This window comes from Nerophis lumbriciformis, linkage group LG32 (assembly GCF_033978685.3).
Source record: "Nerophis lumbriciformis linkage group LG32, RoL_Nlum_v2.1, whole genome shotgun sequence".
NCBI lineage: Eukaryota > Metazoa > Chordata > Actinopteri > Syngnathiformes > Syngnathidae > Nerophis > Nerophis lumbriciformis.
The window spans coordinates 5,308,483-5,325,677 of NC_084579.2; the positions used below are offsets into that span (position 1 = coordinate 5,308,483).

At 41.4% G+C, this 17,195-nt stretch overlaps 2 protein-coding genes across 4 annotated transcripts in view; both read right to left on the minus strand.

Annotated features, from left to right (window-relative positions):
- The window catches only part of sez6l (seizure related 6 homolog (mouse)-like), a 31,414-nt gene extending 19,447 nt beyond the window's left edge, over positions 1-11,967 (minus strand). Inside the window, exons 1-3 of one of the 3 annotated variants that reach the window (XM_061926688.1) lie at positions 11,774-11,967; positions 2,412-2,666; positions 2,199-2,338 (exon numbers count right to left, since the gene is read on the minus strand). In XM_061926688.1, the coding sequence (XP_061782672.1) occupies positions 2,199-2,338; positions 2,412-2,666; positions 11,774-11,855 (477 nt within the window). In that variant the 5' untranslated portion in view covers positions 11,856-11,967. Of the gene's footprint in view, positions 1-2,198; positions 2,339-2,411; positions 2,670-11,773 lie in introns of all 3 variants that reach the window. The other 2 variants (XM_061926689.1, XM_061926687.1) reach the window with 2 other exon arrangements.
- Positions 11,968-15,550: 3,583 nt separating this feature from the next.
- LOC133574521 (unconventional myosin-XVIIIb-like) overlaps positions 15,551-17,195 on the minus strand; it is a 47,448-nt gene continuing 45,803 nt past the window's right edge. Inside the window, exon 44 of the mRNA XM_061926677.2 lies at positions 15,551-15,632. The gene's annotated coding sequence lies outside the window, so the exon portion shown is untranslated. The remainder of the gene's footprint in view (positions 15,633-17,195) is intronic.

A 17,195-nucleotide genomic window follows, 5' to 3' on the forward strand; every position in this document is an offset into this window, starting at 1 on the left:
GAAATCTATCAAAACGAGGGTGGTCCCAAAAAGGAGGGAGTTTTCAAATTGACTGTGTATGCTCTCCCTTCTGTCCAACATATGAAATAACAAGTGTGTGTAAAAATTTGAAGTGCTCCCCCTTATGGTCAACACATGAAATAACAAGTGTGTGTAAAAATTTGAAGTGCTCCACCTCTGGTCAACATATGAAATGACAAGTGTGTGTAAAAATTTGAAGTGCTCCACCTCTGGTCAACATATGAAATAACAAGTGTGTGTAAGAAATTGAAATGCGCCCCCTTTGGCCACAATTCATAAAATTAAAAAATATATATATGTATATAGACATACAATAATAACTTGAAGTAAATAATGAAGATTAAAAACCAATTGAAAAAAATAAAAAATAAAAATTATTAACTAAAAACGTACCTTTTTTATATTTGCATTGTATGTACAGGTAAAAGCCAGTAAATTAGAATATTTTGAAAAACTTGATTTATTTCAGTAATTGCATTCAAAAGGTGTAACTTGTACATTATATTTATTCATTGCACACAGACTGATGCATTCAAATGTTTATTTCATTTAATTTTGATGATTTGAAGTGGCAACAAATGAAAATTCCATGTGTCACAAAATTAGAATATTACTTAAGGCTAATACAAAAAAGGGATTTTTAGAAATGTTGGCCAACTGAAAAGTATGAAAATGAAAAATATGAGCATGTACAATACTCAATACTTGGTTGGAGCTCCTTTTGCCTCAATTACTGCGTTAATGCGGCGTGGCATGGAGTCGATGAGTTTCTGGCACTGCTCAGGTGTTATGAGAGCCCAGGTTGCTCTGATAGTGGCCTTCAACTCTTCTGCGTTTTTGGGTCTGGCATTCTGCATCTTCCTTTTCACAATACCCCACAGATTTTCTATGGGGCTAAGGTCAGGGGAGTTGGCGGGCCAATTTAGAACAGAAATACCATGGTCCGTAAACCAGGCACGGGTAGATTTTGCGCTGTGTGCAGGCGCCAAGTCCTGTTGGAACTTGAAATCTCCATCTCCATAGAGCAGGTCAGCAGCAGGAAGCATGAAGTGCTCTAAAACTTGCTGGTAGACGGCTGCGTTGACCCTGGATCTCAGGAAACAGAGTGGACCGACACCAGCAGATGACATGGCACCCCAAACCATCACTGATGGTGGAAACTTTACACTAGACTTCAGGCAACGTGGATCCTGTGCCTCTCCTGTCTTCCTCCAGACTCTGGGACCTCGATTTCCAAAGGAAATGCAAAATTTGCATGGTTGGGTGATGGTTTGGGGTGCCATGTCATCTGCTGGTGTCGGTCCACTCTGTTTCCTGAGATCCAGGGTCAACGCAGCCGTCTACCAGCAAGTTTTAGAGCACTTCATGCTTCCTGCTGCTGACCTGCTCTATGGAGATGGAGATTTCAAGTTCCAACAGGACTTGGCGCCTGCACACAGCGCAAAATCTACCCGTGCCTGGTTTACGGACCATGGTATTTCTGTTCTAAATTGGCCCGCCAACTCCCCTGACCTTAGCCCCATAGAAAATCTGTGGGGTATTGTGAAAAGGAAGATGCAGAATGCCAGACCCAAAAACGCAGAAGAGTTGAAGGCCACTATCAGAGCAACCTGGGCTCTCATAACACCTGAGCAGTGCCAGAAACTCATCGACTCCATGCCACGCCGCATTAACGCAGTAATTGAGGCAAAAGGAGCTCCAACCAAGTATTGAGTGTTGTACATGCTCATATTTTTCATTTTCATACTTTTCAGTTGGCCAACATTTCTAAAAATCCCTTTTTTGTATTAGCCTTAAGTAATATTCTAATTTTGTGACACACGGAATTTTGGATTTTCATTTGTTGCCACTTCAAATCATCAAAATTAAATGAAATAAACATTTGAATGCATCAGTCTGTGTGCAATGAATAAATATAATGTACAAGTTACACCTTTTGAATGCAATTACTGAAATAAATCAAGTTTTTCAAAATATTCTAATTTACTGGCTTTTACCTGTATATATTATTAATGTTGTAAATACAAATCTTTATATATATAGAAAGGGTGGTCCTAAACAGGTAGGCATTTTTCGAAGGTCTCAAGAAGGTAACAAATACAAGAATACGTGTGTGTGTGTGTGTGTGTGTGTGTGTGTGTGTGTGTGAGTGTGTGTGTGTGTGTGTGTGTGCGTGCCTGCAGCTCCACGCCATAACCGGCGTACACGGTGACGATGTACGTGCAGCGTGCGACGGCGCCGCCGGACACAGGAAGTGGATCAGACGAGTCAATGTAACCTTCAGGCTGCGACAAGGTGATGAAGCAGCCGGAGTCTTCTAGAAGGACCACACACACACACACACATTTTAATCACCCGCTCACGTGCACCCTCACATGCGCTCTCCTCACCCCATGCACTTCCTGTCACGGAGGCCGCGGCCTCTGCGGCGAGCTCATCCGTTTGCTCGGACACGTGTGTCGGCGTGCGCGGGAGAGGAGCCCGCACTGTGCTGGGGGACGTGGGGACACCAGGGGCCACGGACCCCCCGGCTGCGGAGAGGGGGCTGACGCTGAGCGGCGAGCCCAGAGAGGAGAGCTTGTCCTGGGCCGCGGTGGGGGACACGACAGCCCCTGGAAGATCAACATGCTGCTCTTGTGCGCCCTCTGCTGGACACACACACACACACACACTCACTCACAGGCTGAAATCTACAGGTCACCTCCTAGTGGCCGAATGAGGCCATTACAAGACGGCCTCAAAGTTGTCTGTCCATTCACACACACATCTAGTGATGGGTTGATGAGGCGTCATGAAGCGTTTCGACACATTGCAAAACTGTATTGATACTGTGTCGATACTGTGTCACTAAATACTGACATCTGCTGGACATTAAAAATCCCTACAGGCAACCTATGGACCGACTCAACTGACACTGATTTTATGCCCTAGTACAGGGGTCACCAACCTTTTTGAAACCAAAAACTACTTCTTGGGTACTGATTAATGCGAAGGGCTACCAGTTTGATACACACTTAAATAAATAAATATATTGTCATTTGTAAGTTACACGTAAGTGTGATTTAAACAAGAATAGCTAAATAAATAAATTTATATATATAAAAAAATGGGTATTTCTGTCTGTCATTCCGTCGTACATTTTTTTCCCCTTTTACGGAAGGTTTTTTGTAGAGAATAAATGATGAAAAAAACACTTAATTGAACGGTTTAAAAGAGGAGAAAACACGAAAAAAATTTAAATAAAATTGTGAAACATAGTTTATCTTCAATTTCGACTCTTTAAAATTCAAAATTCAACTGACAAAAAGAAGAGAAAAACTAGCTAATTTGAATCTTTTTGAAAAAATTAAAAAAAGAATTTATGGAACATCATTAGTAATTTTTCCTGATTAAGATACATTTTAGAATTTTGATGACATGTTTTAAATTGGTTAAAATCCAATCTGCACTTTGTTACAATATATAACAAATTGGACCAAGCTATATTTCTAGCAAAGACAAATCAGTATTTCTTCTAGATTTTCCAGAACAACAATTTTAAAAGAAATTCAAAATACTTTGAAATAAGATTTAAATTTGATTCTACAGATTTTCTAGATTTGCCAGAATAATTTTTTTGAATTTTAATCATAGTAAGTTTGAAGAAATATTTCACAAATATTCTTCGTCGAAAAACCAGAAGCTAAAATATTTATTATTCTTTACAATAAAATTTTTTTTTTTTACTTGAACATTGATTTAAATTGTCAGGAAAGAAGAGGAAGAAATTTAAAAGGTAAAAAGGTATATTTGTTTAAAAATCCTAAAATCATTTTTAAGGTTGTATTTTTTCTCTAAAATTGTATTTCTAAAAGTAATAAGAAGCAACGTAAAAAATAAATGAATTTATTTAAACAAGTGAAGACCCATCCATCCATCCATTTTCTATCGCTTATTCCAAGTGAAGACCAAGTCTTTAAAATATTTTTTTGGATTTTCAAATTCTATTTGAGTTTTGTCTCTTTTAGAATTAAAAATGTCGAGCAAAGCGAGACCAGCTTGCTAGTAAATAAATACAATTTAAAAAATAGAGGCAGCTCACTGGTAAGTGCTGCTCTTTGAGCTATTTTTAGAACAGGCCAGCGGGCGACTGATCTGGTCCTTACGGGCTACCTGGTGACCGCGGGCACCGCGTTGGTGACCCCTGCCCTAGTATATACAATAATATAAACCAAGTCATTGTATTTCATTTAGGATTATTTCATATCTTCATTTAAATAAAAATATATTTGTATCTTTTTTAGATACAGTCAATAAATAATGTGAACATGTATCATAACATGGAAATCTAAGAGAACGTGTTGTGGATGATTGTGGACTGGGAATTTTTTTAATTTTATTTTTTTACACATTTTTATTTAAAAAAAAAAGTTTTTCCGACGTATTACATTTTAGACGATTTCTCTTCTTAGTTATTATTTCTCCGGCTGTAGAAAAGAGCCGCTCACAGGGCACAGAGGAGGCGTCAGTGCGACACAGTTGGCGTATCGGTCACGTGACCAAAACAGCTCATGATCGGTCACGTGACTTTCTAAAAGCGGTACGCGCACCGACACAGGGTTTCGCTCTATGAGCTCGACGCATGCGCCGATGCATCGGTGTTGCCGGACCCATCACTACACACATCTATTCAGTCTTAGGCGCCACCTTTGACCCCAACCTCATGCTCGTCTCCACGGTGACACTCGCTGAAGAAGTCGTCAGCTTGTCATCTCGCGATCGCCGCGGCGACCGGCGGCTCAGCGCGAGGAGATTTGGGAAGTAGTTTTACGTCGTCGAGCACTTCTGGCAAAGGTTTAATCCTCAAGAGGATTAAGCCTTCCCAAAACGAAGGAAGAGGGAAAATATTCCCGAGTCGTGAGCGTTTGACGTGAGATTAGCGAGGATTAAAAACAAAATGTCACTTTTTTTTTTGCGTGTTAGCTACACACTGACAGCCGCGAGACCCTCTTCAGACGCCCCGAATCCCTCACAGCAGGGGGCTTTCATGTCGTCAAAATATTATTTCCTTACTTTCGTTTCATTTTAAACCTGCGACAGCCTCCCAACCTAGCCTGACATGTGCTAATATGCTAGAGCTAGCCCCGCTGATGACACGCTAGTGAAGCCTTTCAAAGTCCCTGGTATTTTCAGCTTGGAAGAAGTTTTGTTTTTATCATGAATAAAAGATGTTCGCATCGTCTTCGCGGAAAGGCTTTTAGCGAGGGTTCGGAGGCGCATGAATAAAAAAACAACTTTTACAACTTTTAAAAGGCGACATGACAGCTTAGTCAGCTTAGCAGAAGTTTCCAGGAGAGCAAACCGGAAGCACAGAAGCTTAATCCGCATTCCTGAACGTGTCAGATAGACCAGAGATGTGAGGCAAACACAACTGCAGTCAATAGAAGTTAATCCCACCCTGTGACAGTCTGACATGTAACAGTGTGACATGTAACAGTGTGACATGTAACAGTGTGACATGTGACAGTGGGACATGTGACAGTGTGACATGTAACAGTCTGACATGTAACAGTGTGACATGTGACAGTGTGACATGTGACAGTCTGACATGTGACATGTAACAGTGTGACATGTAACAGTGTGACATGTAACAGTGTGACATGTGACAGTGTGACATGTAACAGTGTGACATGTAACAGTGTGACATGTAACAGTGTGACATGTGACAGTGTGACATGCAACAGTGTGACATGTAACAGTCTGACATGTGACAGTGTGACATGTAACAGTGTGACATGTGACAGTGTGACATGTAACAGTGTGACATGCAACAGTGTGACATGTAACAGTCTGACATGTGACAGTGTGACATGTGACAGTGTGACATGTGACAGTGTGACATGTAACAGTGTGACAGTGTGACATGTGACAGTCTGACATGTAACAGTGTGACATGTAACAGTGTGACATGTAACAGTCTGACGTGTGACATGTAACAGTGTGACATGTAACAGTGTGACATGTAACAGTGTGACATGTAACAGTCTGACATGTAACAGTCTGACATGTAACAGTCTGACATGTAACAGTGTGACATGTGACAGTGTGACATGCAACAGTGTGACATGTAACAGTGTGACATGTAACAGTGTGACATGTGACAGTGTGACATGTGACATGTGACAGTGTGACATGTAACAGTGTGACATGTAACAGTCTGACATGGAACAGTGTGACATGTAACAGTGTGACATGTGACAGTGTGACATGTGACAGTGTGACATGTGACAGTGTGACATGTAACAGTGTGACATGTAACAGTGTGACATGTAACAGTCTGACATGTAACAGTGTGACATGTAACAGTCTGACATGTGACAGTGTGACATGTGACAGGGTGACATGTGACAGTGTGACATGTAACAGTGTGACATGTACCAGTCTGACATGTAACAGTGTGACATGTGACAGTGTGACATGTGACAGTCTGACATGTAACAGTGTGACATGTAACAGTCTGACATGTAACAGTGTGACATGTGACAGTGTGACATGTAACAGTCTGACATGTGACATGTAACAGTGTGACATGTAACAGTGTGACATGTAACAGTGTGACATGTGACAGTGTGACATGTAACAGTGTGACATGTAACAGTGTGACATGTAACAGTGTGACATGTGACAGTGTGACATGCAACAGTGTGACATGTAACAGTCTGACATGTGACAGTGTGACATGTAACAGTGTGACATGTGACAGTGTGACATGTAACAGTGTGACATGCAACAGTGTGACATGTAACAGTCTGACATGTGACAGTGTGACATGTGACAGTGTGACATGTGACAGTGTGACATGTAACAGTGTGACAGTGTGACATGTGACAGTCTGACATGTAACAGTGTGACATGTAACAGTGTGACATGTAACAGTCTGACGTGTGACATGTAACAGTGTGACATGTAACAGTGTGACATGTAACAGTGTGACATGTAACAGTCTGACATGTAACAGTCTGACATGTAACAGTCTGACATGTAACAGTGTGACATGTGACAGTGTGACATGCAACAGTGTGACATGTAACAGTGTGACATGTAACAGTGTGACATGTGACAGTGTGACATGTGACATGTGACAGTGTGACATGTAACAGTGTGACATGTAACAGTCTGACATGGAACAGTGTGACATGTAACAGTGTGACATGTGACAGTGTGACATGTGACAGTGTGACATGTGACAGTGTGACATGTAACAGTGTGACATGTAACAGTGTGACATGTAACAGTCTGACATGTAACAGTGTGACATGTGACAGTGTGACATGTAACAGTCTGACATGTGACATGTAACAGTGTGACATGTAACAGTGTGACATGTAACAGTGTGACATGTGACAGTGTGACATGTAACAGTGTGACATGTAACAGTGTGACATGTAACAGTGTGACATGTGACAGTGTGACATGCAACAGTGTGACATGTAACAGTCTGACATGTGACAGTGTGACATGTAACAGTGTGACATGTGACAGTGTGACATGTAACAGTGTGACATGCAACAGTGTGACATGTAACAGTCTGACATGTGACAGTGTGACATGTGACAGTGTGACATGTGACAGTGTGACATGTAACAGTGTGACAGTGTGACATGTGACAGTCTGACATGTAACAGTGTGACATGTAACAGTGTGACATGTAACAGTCTGACGTGTGACATGTAACAGTGTGACATGTAACAGTGTGACATGTAACAGTGTGACATGTAACAGTCTGACATGTAACAGTCTGACATGTAACAGTCTGACATGTAACAGTCTGACATGTAACAGTGTGACATGTGACAGTGTGACATGCAACAGTGTGACATGTAACAGTGTGACATGTAACAGTGTGACATGTGACAGTGTGACATGTGACATGTGACAGTGTGACATGTAACAGTGTGACATGTAACAGTCTGACATGGAACAGTGTGACATGTAACAGTGTGACATGTGACAGTGTGACATGTGACAGTGTGACATGTGACAGTGTGACATGTAACAGTGTGACATGTAACAGTGTGACATGTAACAGTCTGACATGTAACAGTGTGACATGTAACAGTCTGACATGTGACAGTGTGACATGTGACAGGGTGACATGTGACAGTGTGACATGTAACAGTGTGACATGTACCAGTCTGACATGTAACAGTGTGACATGTGACAGTGTGACATGTGACAGTCTGACATGTAACAGTGTGACATGTAACAGTCTGACATGTAACAGTGTGACATGTGACAGTGTCACATGTCACACTGTTACATGTGACAGTGTGACATGTGACAGGGTGACGTGTGACAGTGTGACATGTAACAGTGTGACATGTAACAGTGTGACATGTGACAGTGTGACATGTAACAGTCTGACATGTAACAGTGTGACATGTAACAGTATGACATGTAACAGTGTGACATGTAACAGTCTGACATGTGACAGTGTGAAATGTGACAGTGTGACATGTGACAGTCTGACATGTAACAGTCTGACATGTAACAGTCTGACATGTGACAGTGTGACATGTGACAGTCTGACATGTAACAGTCTGACATGTAACAGTCTGACATGTGACAGTGTGACATGTGACAGTCTGACATGTGACAGTGTGACATGTGACAGTGTGACATGTGACAGTGTGACATGTAACAGTCTGACATGTGACAGTGTGACATGTAACAGTCTGACATGTAACAGTGTGACATGTGACAGTGTGACATGTAACAGTCTGACATGTGACATGTGACAGTGTGACATGTGACAGTCTGACATGTAACAGTCTGACATGTGACAGTGTGACATGTGACAGTGTGACATGTGACAGTCTGACATGTAACAGTCTGACATGTAACAGTGTGACATGTAACAGTGTGACATGTGACAGTGTGACATGTGACAGTGTGACATGTGACAGTCTGACATGTAACAGTCAGACATGTAACAGTCTGACATGTGACAGTGTGACATGTAACAGTCTTACATGTGACATGTGACAGTGTGACATGTGACAGTCTGACATGTAACAGTCTGACATGTGACAGTGTGACATGTGACAGTCTGACATGTAACAGTCTGACATGTAACAGTGTGACATGTAACAGTCTGACATGTGACAGTGTGACATGTGACAGTGTGACATGTGACAGTCTGACATGTAACAGTCAGACATGTAACAGTCTGACATGTGACAGTGTGACATGTAACAGTCTGACATGTGACATGTGACAGTGTGACATGTGACAGTCTGACATGTAACAGTCTGACATGTAACAGTCTGACATGTGACAGTGTGACATGTAACAGTCTGACATGTGACATGTGACAGTGTGACATGTGACAGTCTGACATGTAACAGTCAGACATGTAACAGTCTGACATGTGACAGTGTGACATGTGACAGTCTGACATGTAACAGTGTGACGTGTGACAGTGTGACATGTGACAGTCTGACATGTAACAGTGTGACGTGTAACAGTCTGACATGTGACAGTCTGACATGTGACAGTGTGACATGCGACAGTGTGACATGTAACAGTCTGACATGTGACAGTCTGACATGTGACAGTGTGACATGTGACAGTGTGACATGTAACAGTGTGACATGTAACAGTCTGACATGTGACAGTGTGACATGTGACAGTGTGACATGTGACAGTCTGACATGTAACAGTGTGACGTGTAACAGTGTGACGTGTAACAGTGTGACATGTGACAGTCTGACATGTGACATGTAACAGTCTGACATGTAACAGTCTGACATGTGACAGTCTGACATGTAACAGTGTGACATGTAACAGTCTGACATGTAACAGTCTGACATGTGACAGTGTGACATGTAACAGTCTGACATGTGACAGTGTGACATGTAACAGTCTGACATGTGACATGTGACAGTGTGACATGTGACAGTCTGACATGTAACAGTCTGACATGTAACAGTCTGACATGTGACAGTGTGACATGTAACAGTCTGACATGTGACATGTGACAGTGTGACATGTGACAGTCTGACATGTAACAGTCAGACATGTAACAGTCTGACATGTGACAGTGTGACATGTGACAGTCTGACATGTAACAGTGTGACGTGTGACAGTGTGACATGTGACAGTCTGACATGTAACAGTGTGACGTGTAACAGTCTGACATGTGACAGTCTGACATGTGACAGTGTGACATGCGACAGTGTGACATGTAACAGTCTGACATGTGACAGTCTGACATGTGACAGTGTGACATGTGACAGTGTGACATGTAACAGTGTGACATGTAACAGTCTGACATGTGACAGTGTGACATGTGACATGTGACAGTCTGACATGTAACAGTGTGACGTGTAACAGTGTGACGTGTAACAGTGTGACATGTGACAGTCTGACATGTGACATGTAACAGTCTGACATGTAACAGTCTGACATGTGACAGTCTGACATGTAACAGTGTGACATGTAACAGTCTGACATGTAACAGTCTGACATGTGACAGTGTGACATGTGACAGTCTGACATGTAACAGTGTGACATGTGACAGTGTAACAGTCGGACATGTAACAGTCGGACATGTGACAGTATGACATGTGACAGTGTGACGGGCATTGAACCCGCAACCTTTGAACACTTGCTGATGTCTCTCTCGGCACAGCTGTCACATTTCACAAACGGCATCTACTGAAGCACGCTATTGGTCTTCATTATGTTATCAGCGGTGTGATGCTAGCACTTAAGTTACGTTAGCTTCATTATGTTATCAGCGGCGTGATGCTAGCACTTAAGTTATGTTAGCTTCATTATGTTATCAGCGGCGTGATGCTAGCACTTAAGTTATGTTAGCTTCATTATGTTATCAGCGGTGTGATGCTAGCACTTAAGTTATGTTAGCTTCATTATGTTATCAGCGGTGTGATGCTAGCACTTAAGTTATGTTAGCTTCATTATGTTATCAGCGGTGTGATGCTAGCACTTAAGTTATGTTAGCTTCATTATGTTATCAGCGGTGTGATGCTAGCACTTAAGTTACGTTAGCTTCATAATGTTATCAGCGGTGTGATGTTAGCTGGCGCTTAAGTCACGTTAGCTTCATAATGTTATCAGCGGCGTGATGCTAGCTGGCGCTTAGGTCACGTTAGCTTCATAATGTTATCAGCGGTGTGATGCTAGCGAGCACTTAAGTCGCATTAGCTTCGAGTGATAGCGTCACCGCGGACTAGAAAATGATGCGATGTGAGCGCGTGTTCACTGGCGTCTTCATCACTGTCACATTCTAGAACTTTTCACAGAGTTCCTCTGTGTGTTGCGTAACGAGATCCTTCAAGCGTAAACGGTGTCCCGTCTTAGCCTGGATTAGATCTGGCAACTTTGACAACATACCAGCAATTGTTTTTAAAAAAAAAAAATCCAAAATAAGTGAAGGCAGCGCCCCCCTGTGGCCAAAAGAAAAAGTGTACAAACTTAGGTGTCCACTTAATTAGACCTGCTGGTAAACATGTGGACGGTGTCCCTAATGAAGTGTCCCTCGTCACACAGAAACTAACTTGATGGAATCCCCGCGTGCACGCGCCTCTCACTGCAGCACGTATATAGCCTCGCACGCACTGGCGTGGGCAGCGTGCACGCGTGCTGCGGTATAAGCACGCCGCCAAGCATCCGGGCTGGGATGAGGGGGGGCTCACAAAAACACCGCATGATCACCGCAAGTCAAAACACGCACACGAGTGGGTCTTACCTGCACGCGCCGTCACGCAGCTGCACGTCATCATCATCACCATCAACAATAACGTGCACGCCGTGCACGCGGACGGAGACATGGCGACACCCGCCGGTGGTCCACGCGAGGGGGCGGGGCGGTAGGGGGGGGGGTCAGTGCGTCCGTCCTGCGTGGGTCTTCACGCACGAGCAGCGGACGAGCGGAATCGAGTGGATCTTTCTTCCCGCCTTCTCTCTCTCTCTCTCTCTCTCTCTCTCTCCATCTGCCCTCGAAAGACATCAAAGTTTGCTCTCCCGCGTCACTTGATTGCTCCACGTCACGGCCACAAAACACGCCCTCTTTCTCCCCCCCCCCCCCCCCCCCCACCCCCCCCCCACCCCCACCAAGCAGCAGAGCCGTAACAGAGGCGGGACGATTACTTTCCGTGACGTCACGTCGGGTTGCCGCTTTCGCGATATATTATTTATTTGTCACTCGAATGATGATAAAACCATGAAAAAAAAACCCTGCTCCTAACAGACTTTTCCCGAAATTTCCAGGAAGTTCCCATCGAAATGAATGTTAGCATGCTAATTTTAGCATGTTTATGTTAGCATGCTAATGCTTTATGCTAGCATTTTTACCTAGTTTCCTATTTTTTCACCTAATAAAACATGTATTTCAATACTTGCCTCCATCTTAGGCGTATGTTAGCGCTTCATGTGTTAGCATGCTAATGTTAGCAAGCTAATCATTTTTTACAATAATTTTAGCAAATATCGTACATTGTAAACCTAATAATCATGTATTTCGTTGCTTGTTAATATTTTAGCATGTTAATATTAGCACGCTAACACTTTATGCTAGCATTTTAGCAAATTTCTTACTTTTTAACATAAGTATGCTAGCTAACTGTTTCACTGTTACCTCACTAATGTTAGCGGGTTAATGGTTTATGCTAGCAGTTTCGTATTTTTTAACCTAATAAACATGTATTTCAATACTTGCCTCCATCTTAGACGTATGTTAGCGCTTCATGTGTTAGCATGCTAATGTTAGCAAGCTAACAATTTTTTACAATAATTTGAGCAAATATCGTACATTGTAAACCTAATAATCATGTATTTCGTTGCTTGTTAATATTTTAGCATGTTAATATTAGCACGCTAACACTTTATGCTAGCATTTTAGCTAATTTCTTACTTTTTAACATAATAGCCATGGATTCCGTCACTTGGTGCCATATCAAAAGTATGCTAGCTAGCTGTTTCACTGTTACCTCACTAATGTTAGCGGGTTAATGGTTTATGCTAGCAGTTTCGTATTTTTTTTAACCTAATAAACATGTATTTCAATACTTGCCTCCATCTTAGACGCATGTTAGCGCCTCCATCTTAGGCGTATGTTAGCGCTTCATGTGTTAGCATGCTAATGTTAGCAAGCTAACAATTTTTTACAATCATTTGAGCAAATATCGTACATTGTAAACCTAATAATCATGTATTTCGTTGCTTGTTAATATTTTAGCATGTTAATATTAGCACGCTAACACTTTATGCTAGCATTTTAGCTAATTTCTTACTTTTTAACATAATAGCCATGGATTCCGTCACTTGGTGCCATATCAAAAGTATGCTAGCTAGCTGTTTCACTGTTACCTCACTAATGTTAGCGGGTTAATGGTTTATGCTAGCAGTTTCGTATTTTTTTTAACCTAATAAACATGTATTTCAATACTTGCCTCCATCTTAGACGCATGTTAGCGCCTCCATCTTAGGCGTATGTTAGCGCTTCATGTGTTAGCATGCTAATGTTAGCAAGCTAACAATTTTTTACAATCATTTGAGCAAATATCGTACATTGTAAACCTAATAATCATGTATTTCGTTGCTTGTTAATATTTTAGCATGTTAATATTAGCACGCTAACACTTTATGCTAGCATTTTAGCTAATTTCTTACTTTTTAACATAATAGCCATGGATTCCGTCACTTGGTGCCATATCAAAAGTATGCTAGCTAGCTGTTTCACTGTTACCTCACTAATGTTAGCGGGTTAATGGTTTATGCTAGCAGTTTCATATTTTTTAACCTAATAAACATGTATTTCAATACTTGCCTCCATCTTAGACGCATGTTAACGCCTCCATCTTAGGCGTATGTTGGCTCTTCATGTGTTAGCATGCTACTGTTAGCATGTTAATGTTAGCCCGTGCGTCGGTTGAGGTGGGCGGAGTTTGGTGGTAGTAGTAACCCGGAAGAGTTAGGGCTGCAAGGTGTTCTGGGTATTTGTTTTGTTGTGTTTATGTTGTGTTACGGTGGATGTTCTCCCGAAATGTGTTTGTCATTCTTGTTTGGTGTGGGTTCACAGTGTGGCGCATATTTGTAACAGTGTTAAAGTTGTTTATAGGGCCACCCTCAGTGTGACCTGTATGGCCGTTGATCAAGTATGCCTTGCAGTCACTTACGTGTGTCTGCAGAAGCCTCATACAACATGTGACTGGGCCGGCACGCTGTTTGTATGGTGTAAAAGCGGACGCGATGACAGTTTCGTTTAAGGCAGTGCTATCATGGCACGCCCTTAATATTGTTGTCCGGGTGAAAATTGGGACAAATTCAGGAGAATGGTTGCCCCGGGAGATTTTCGGGAGAGGCACTGAAATTCGGGAGTCTCCCAGAAAAATCGGGAGGGTTGGCAAGTATGTTGCTAGGGCGGGATTGTCAGGACTTGATCTTGGGTGTTTGCTTTTCCGGGATGCAACGGAAAGTTGGCACGGGCGAGACGGGAATGAAGGTACATGATTTATTTATTAACTATAAATACAAAAAAAAAGGATCAAACAAAAAGCGCGCACAGTGGCGGAGAATAAACTATGAACAATTAAACAAAACTTGCAAACTATGGCTTGAATAAAGAAAACTTACTTGGCATGGACAAAAAAGGAGCAGCGTGAACATGGACATGAAAAAATGGACAGAGCATAAATGTGGTGAGGTCGTCAGGACGAACAACAGAAAATGAATGAACTTAAATACTATGGACATGATTAGTGAAAGCAGGTGCGTGACTCAAAACGTGAAACAGGTGCGTGACGTGACATGTGAAAACTAATGGTTGCTATGGTGACAAACAAGAGTGCACAATGAGTCCAAACGTGGAACAGGTGAAACTAATGGGGTAATCATGGAAACAAGACAAGGGAGTGAAAAGACAGAAACTAAAGAGTCCTATAACTAAACAAAACATGACTTAAAACAAAACATGATTACACAGACATGACAGGGATAGCCATTCAAAGAATGTGAATTCATTAAAAAGTGCACGTTAGATTTTTTTTAACAAATCTTTTCTTGCGGCCCAGTTTCTGCATCCAGTGGCCCCCAGGTAAATTGAGTTTGAGACCCCTGTGCTAGATCCACTCAACGTCCATTGCACTAGTCGCCCGGGGGGTTCCTTGCCCTGATGTGGGATCTGAGCCGATGATGTCGTTGTGGCTTGTGCAGCCCTTTGAGACACTTGTGATTTAGGGCTATATAAGTAAACATTGATTGATTGATTGATTGATGCAACAGTAAAACATGACGTGTGTGTACCCATAATGCATTCCCCCGGAAACTAACCCTGACTCCCCGACCCCCCCACCATCTGCTTGTCATCCTTTAATCTCTTTGATCTCTGTCGCTTCATCACAAGAGGCGGGGCTTTGCAAGGGGCGGGGCTAGATCCACATCTGACTGATTAAGACCTTGATAAGTGTGTGCATTGCATAGATTCAATGTTAACAAACAAATACAAAAGTGTTTAATCGTATTTTTGCTTCTTTATTCCAAAACAACGTGACAGATGTGCTTGTTGGCGAACGACGGCGCTCCACTTGATCTTCATCATGATAACTACGCTATTGAGGAAGAAGAAACGGAAAGTCAGAAGGTAATGTAGCTACACGGCTAATGTTGCTAGTAGCTAATGAGACTAATGCGTAATTATGTTAATAATGATAACATAGCTGATGGGGTTAATGTAGCTAATGATGCTAACAAGGCTATTGTGGGTAATGTAGAGGCTAGTAGGTAATGAGACTAATGCATAATTATGTTAATAATGATAACCTAGCTGATGGGGTTAATGTAGCTAATGATGCTAACAAGGTTATTGTGGGTAATGTAGATGCTAGTAGCTAATGAGACTAATGCGTAATTATGTTAATAATGATAACATAGCTGATGGGGTTAATGTAGCTAATGATGCTAACAAGGTTATTGTGGGTAATGTAGAGGCTAGTAGTTAATGAGACTAATGCGTAATTATGTTAATAATGATAACATAGCTGATGGGGTTAATGTAGCTAATGATGCTAACAAGGTTATTGTGGGTAATGTAGAGGCTAGTAGCTAATGAGACTAATGCATAATTATGTTAATAATGATAACATAGCTGATGGGGTTAATGTAGCTAATGATGCTAACAAGGTTATTGTGGGTAATGTGAGCCATTTAGATGCTAGTAGGTAATGAGACTAATGCATAATTATGTTAATAATGATAAAGTAGCTAACATAGCTGATGAGGTTAATGTAGCTAATGATGCTAACAAGGCTATTGTGGGTAATGTAGAGGCTAGTAGCTAATGAGACTAATGCGTAATTATGTTAATAATGATAACATAGCTGATGGGGTTAATGTAGCTAATGATGCTAACAAGGTTATTGTGGGTAATGTAGATGCTAGTAAGTAATGAGACTAATGCGTAATTATGTTAATAATGATAACATAGCTGATGGGGTTAATGTAGCTAATGATGCTAACAAGGTTATTGTGGGTAATGTGAGCCATTTAGATGCTAGTAGGTAATGAGACTAATGCATAATTATGTTAATAATGATAAAGTAGCTAACATAGCTGATGAGGTTAATGTAGCTAATGATGCTAACAAGGCTATTGTGGGTAATGTAGAGGCTAGTAGCTAATGAGACTAATGCGTAATTATGTTAATAATGATAACATAGCTGATGGGGTTAATGTAGCTAATGATGCTAACAAGGTTATTGTGGGTAATGTGAGCCATTTAGATGCTAGTAGGTAATGAGACTAATGCATAATTATGTTAATAATGATAAAGTAGCTAACATAGCTGATGAGGTTAATGTAGCTAATAATGCTAACAAGGCTATTGTGGGTAATGTGAGCCATGTAGAGGCTAGTAGCTAATGAGACAAATGCATAATGATGTTAATATAGCTAAAGTAGCAAACAAATTTAATGCCGCTAGCGTAACTAATGATGCGTTTTGATTGATTGATTGAGACTTTTATTAGTAGATTGCACAGTACAGTACATATTCCGTACAATTGACCACTAAATGGTAACACCCCAATAAGTTTTTCAATTTGTTTAAGTTGGGGTCCACGTTAATCAATTCATGGTAACTCATGAGGTTAATTTGGTGAATATAACTAATGTGA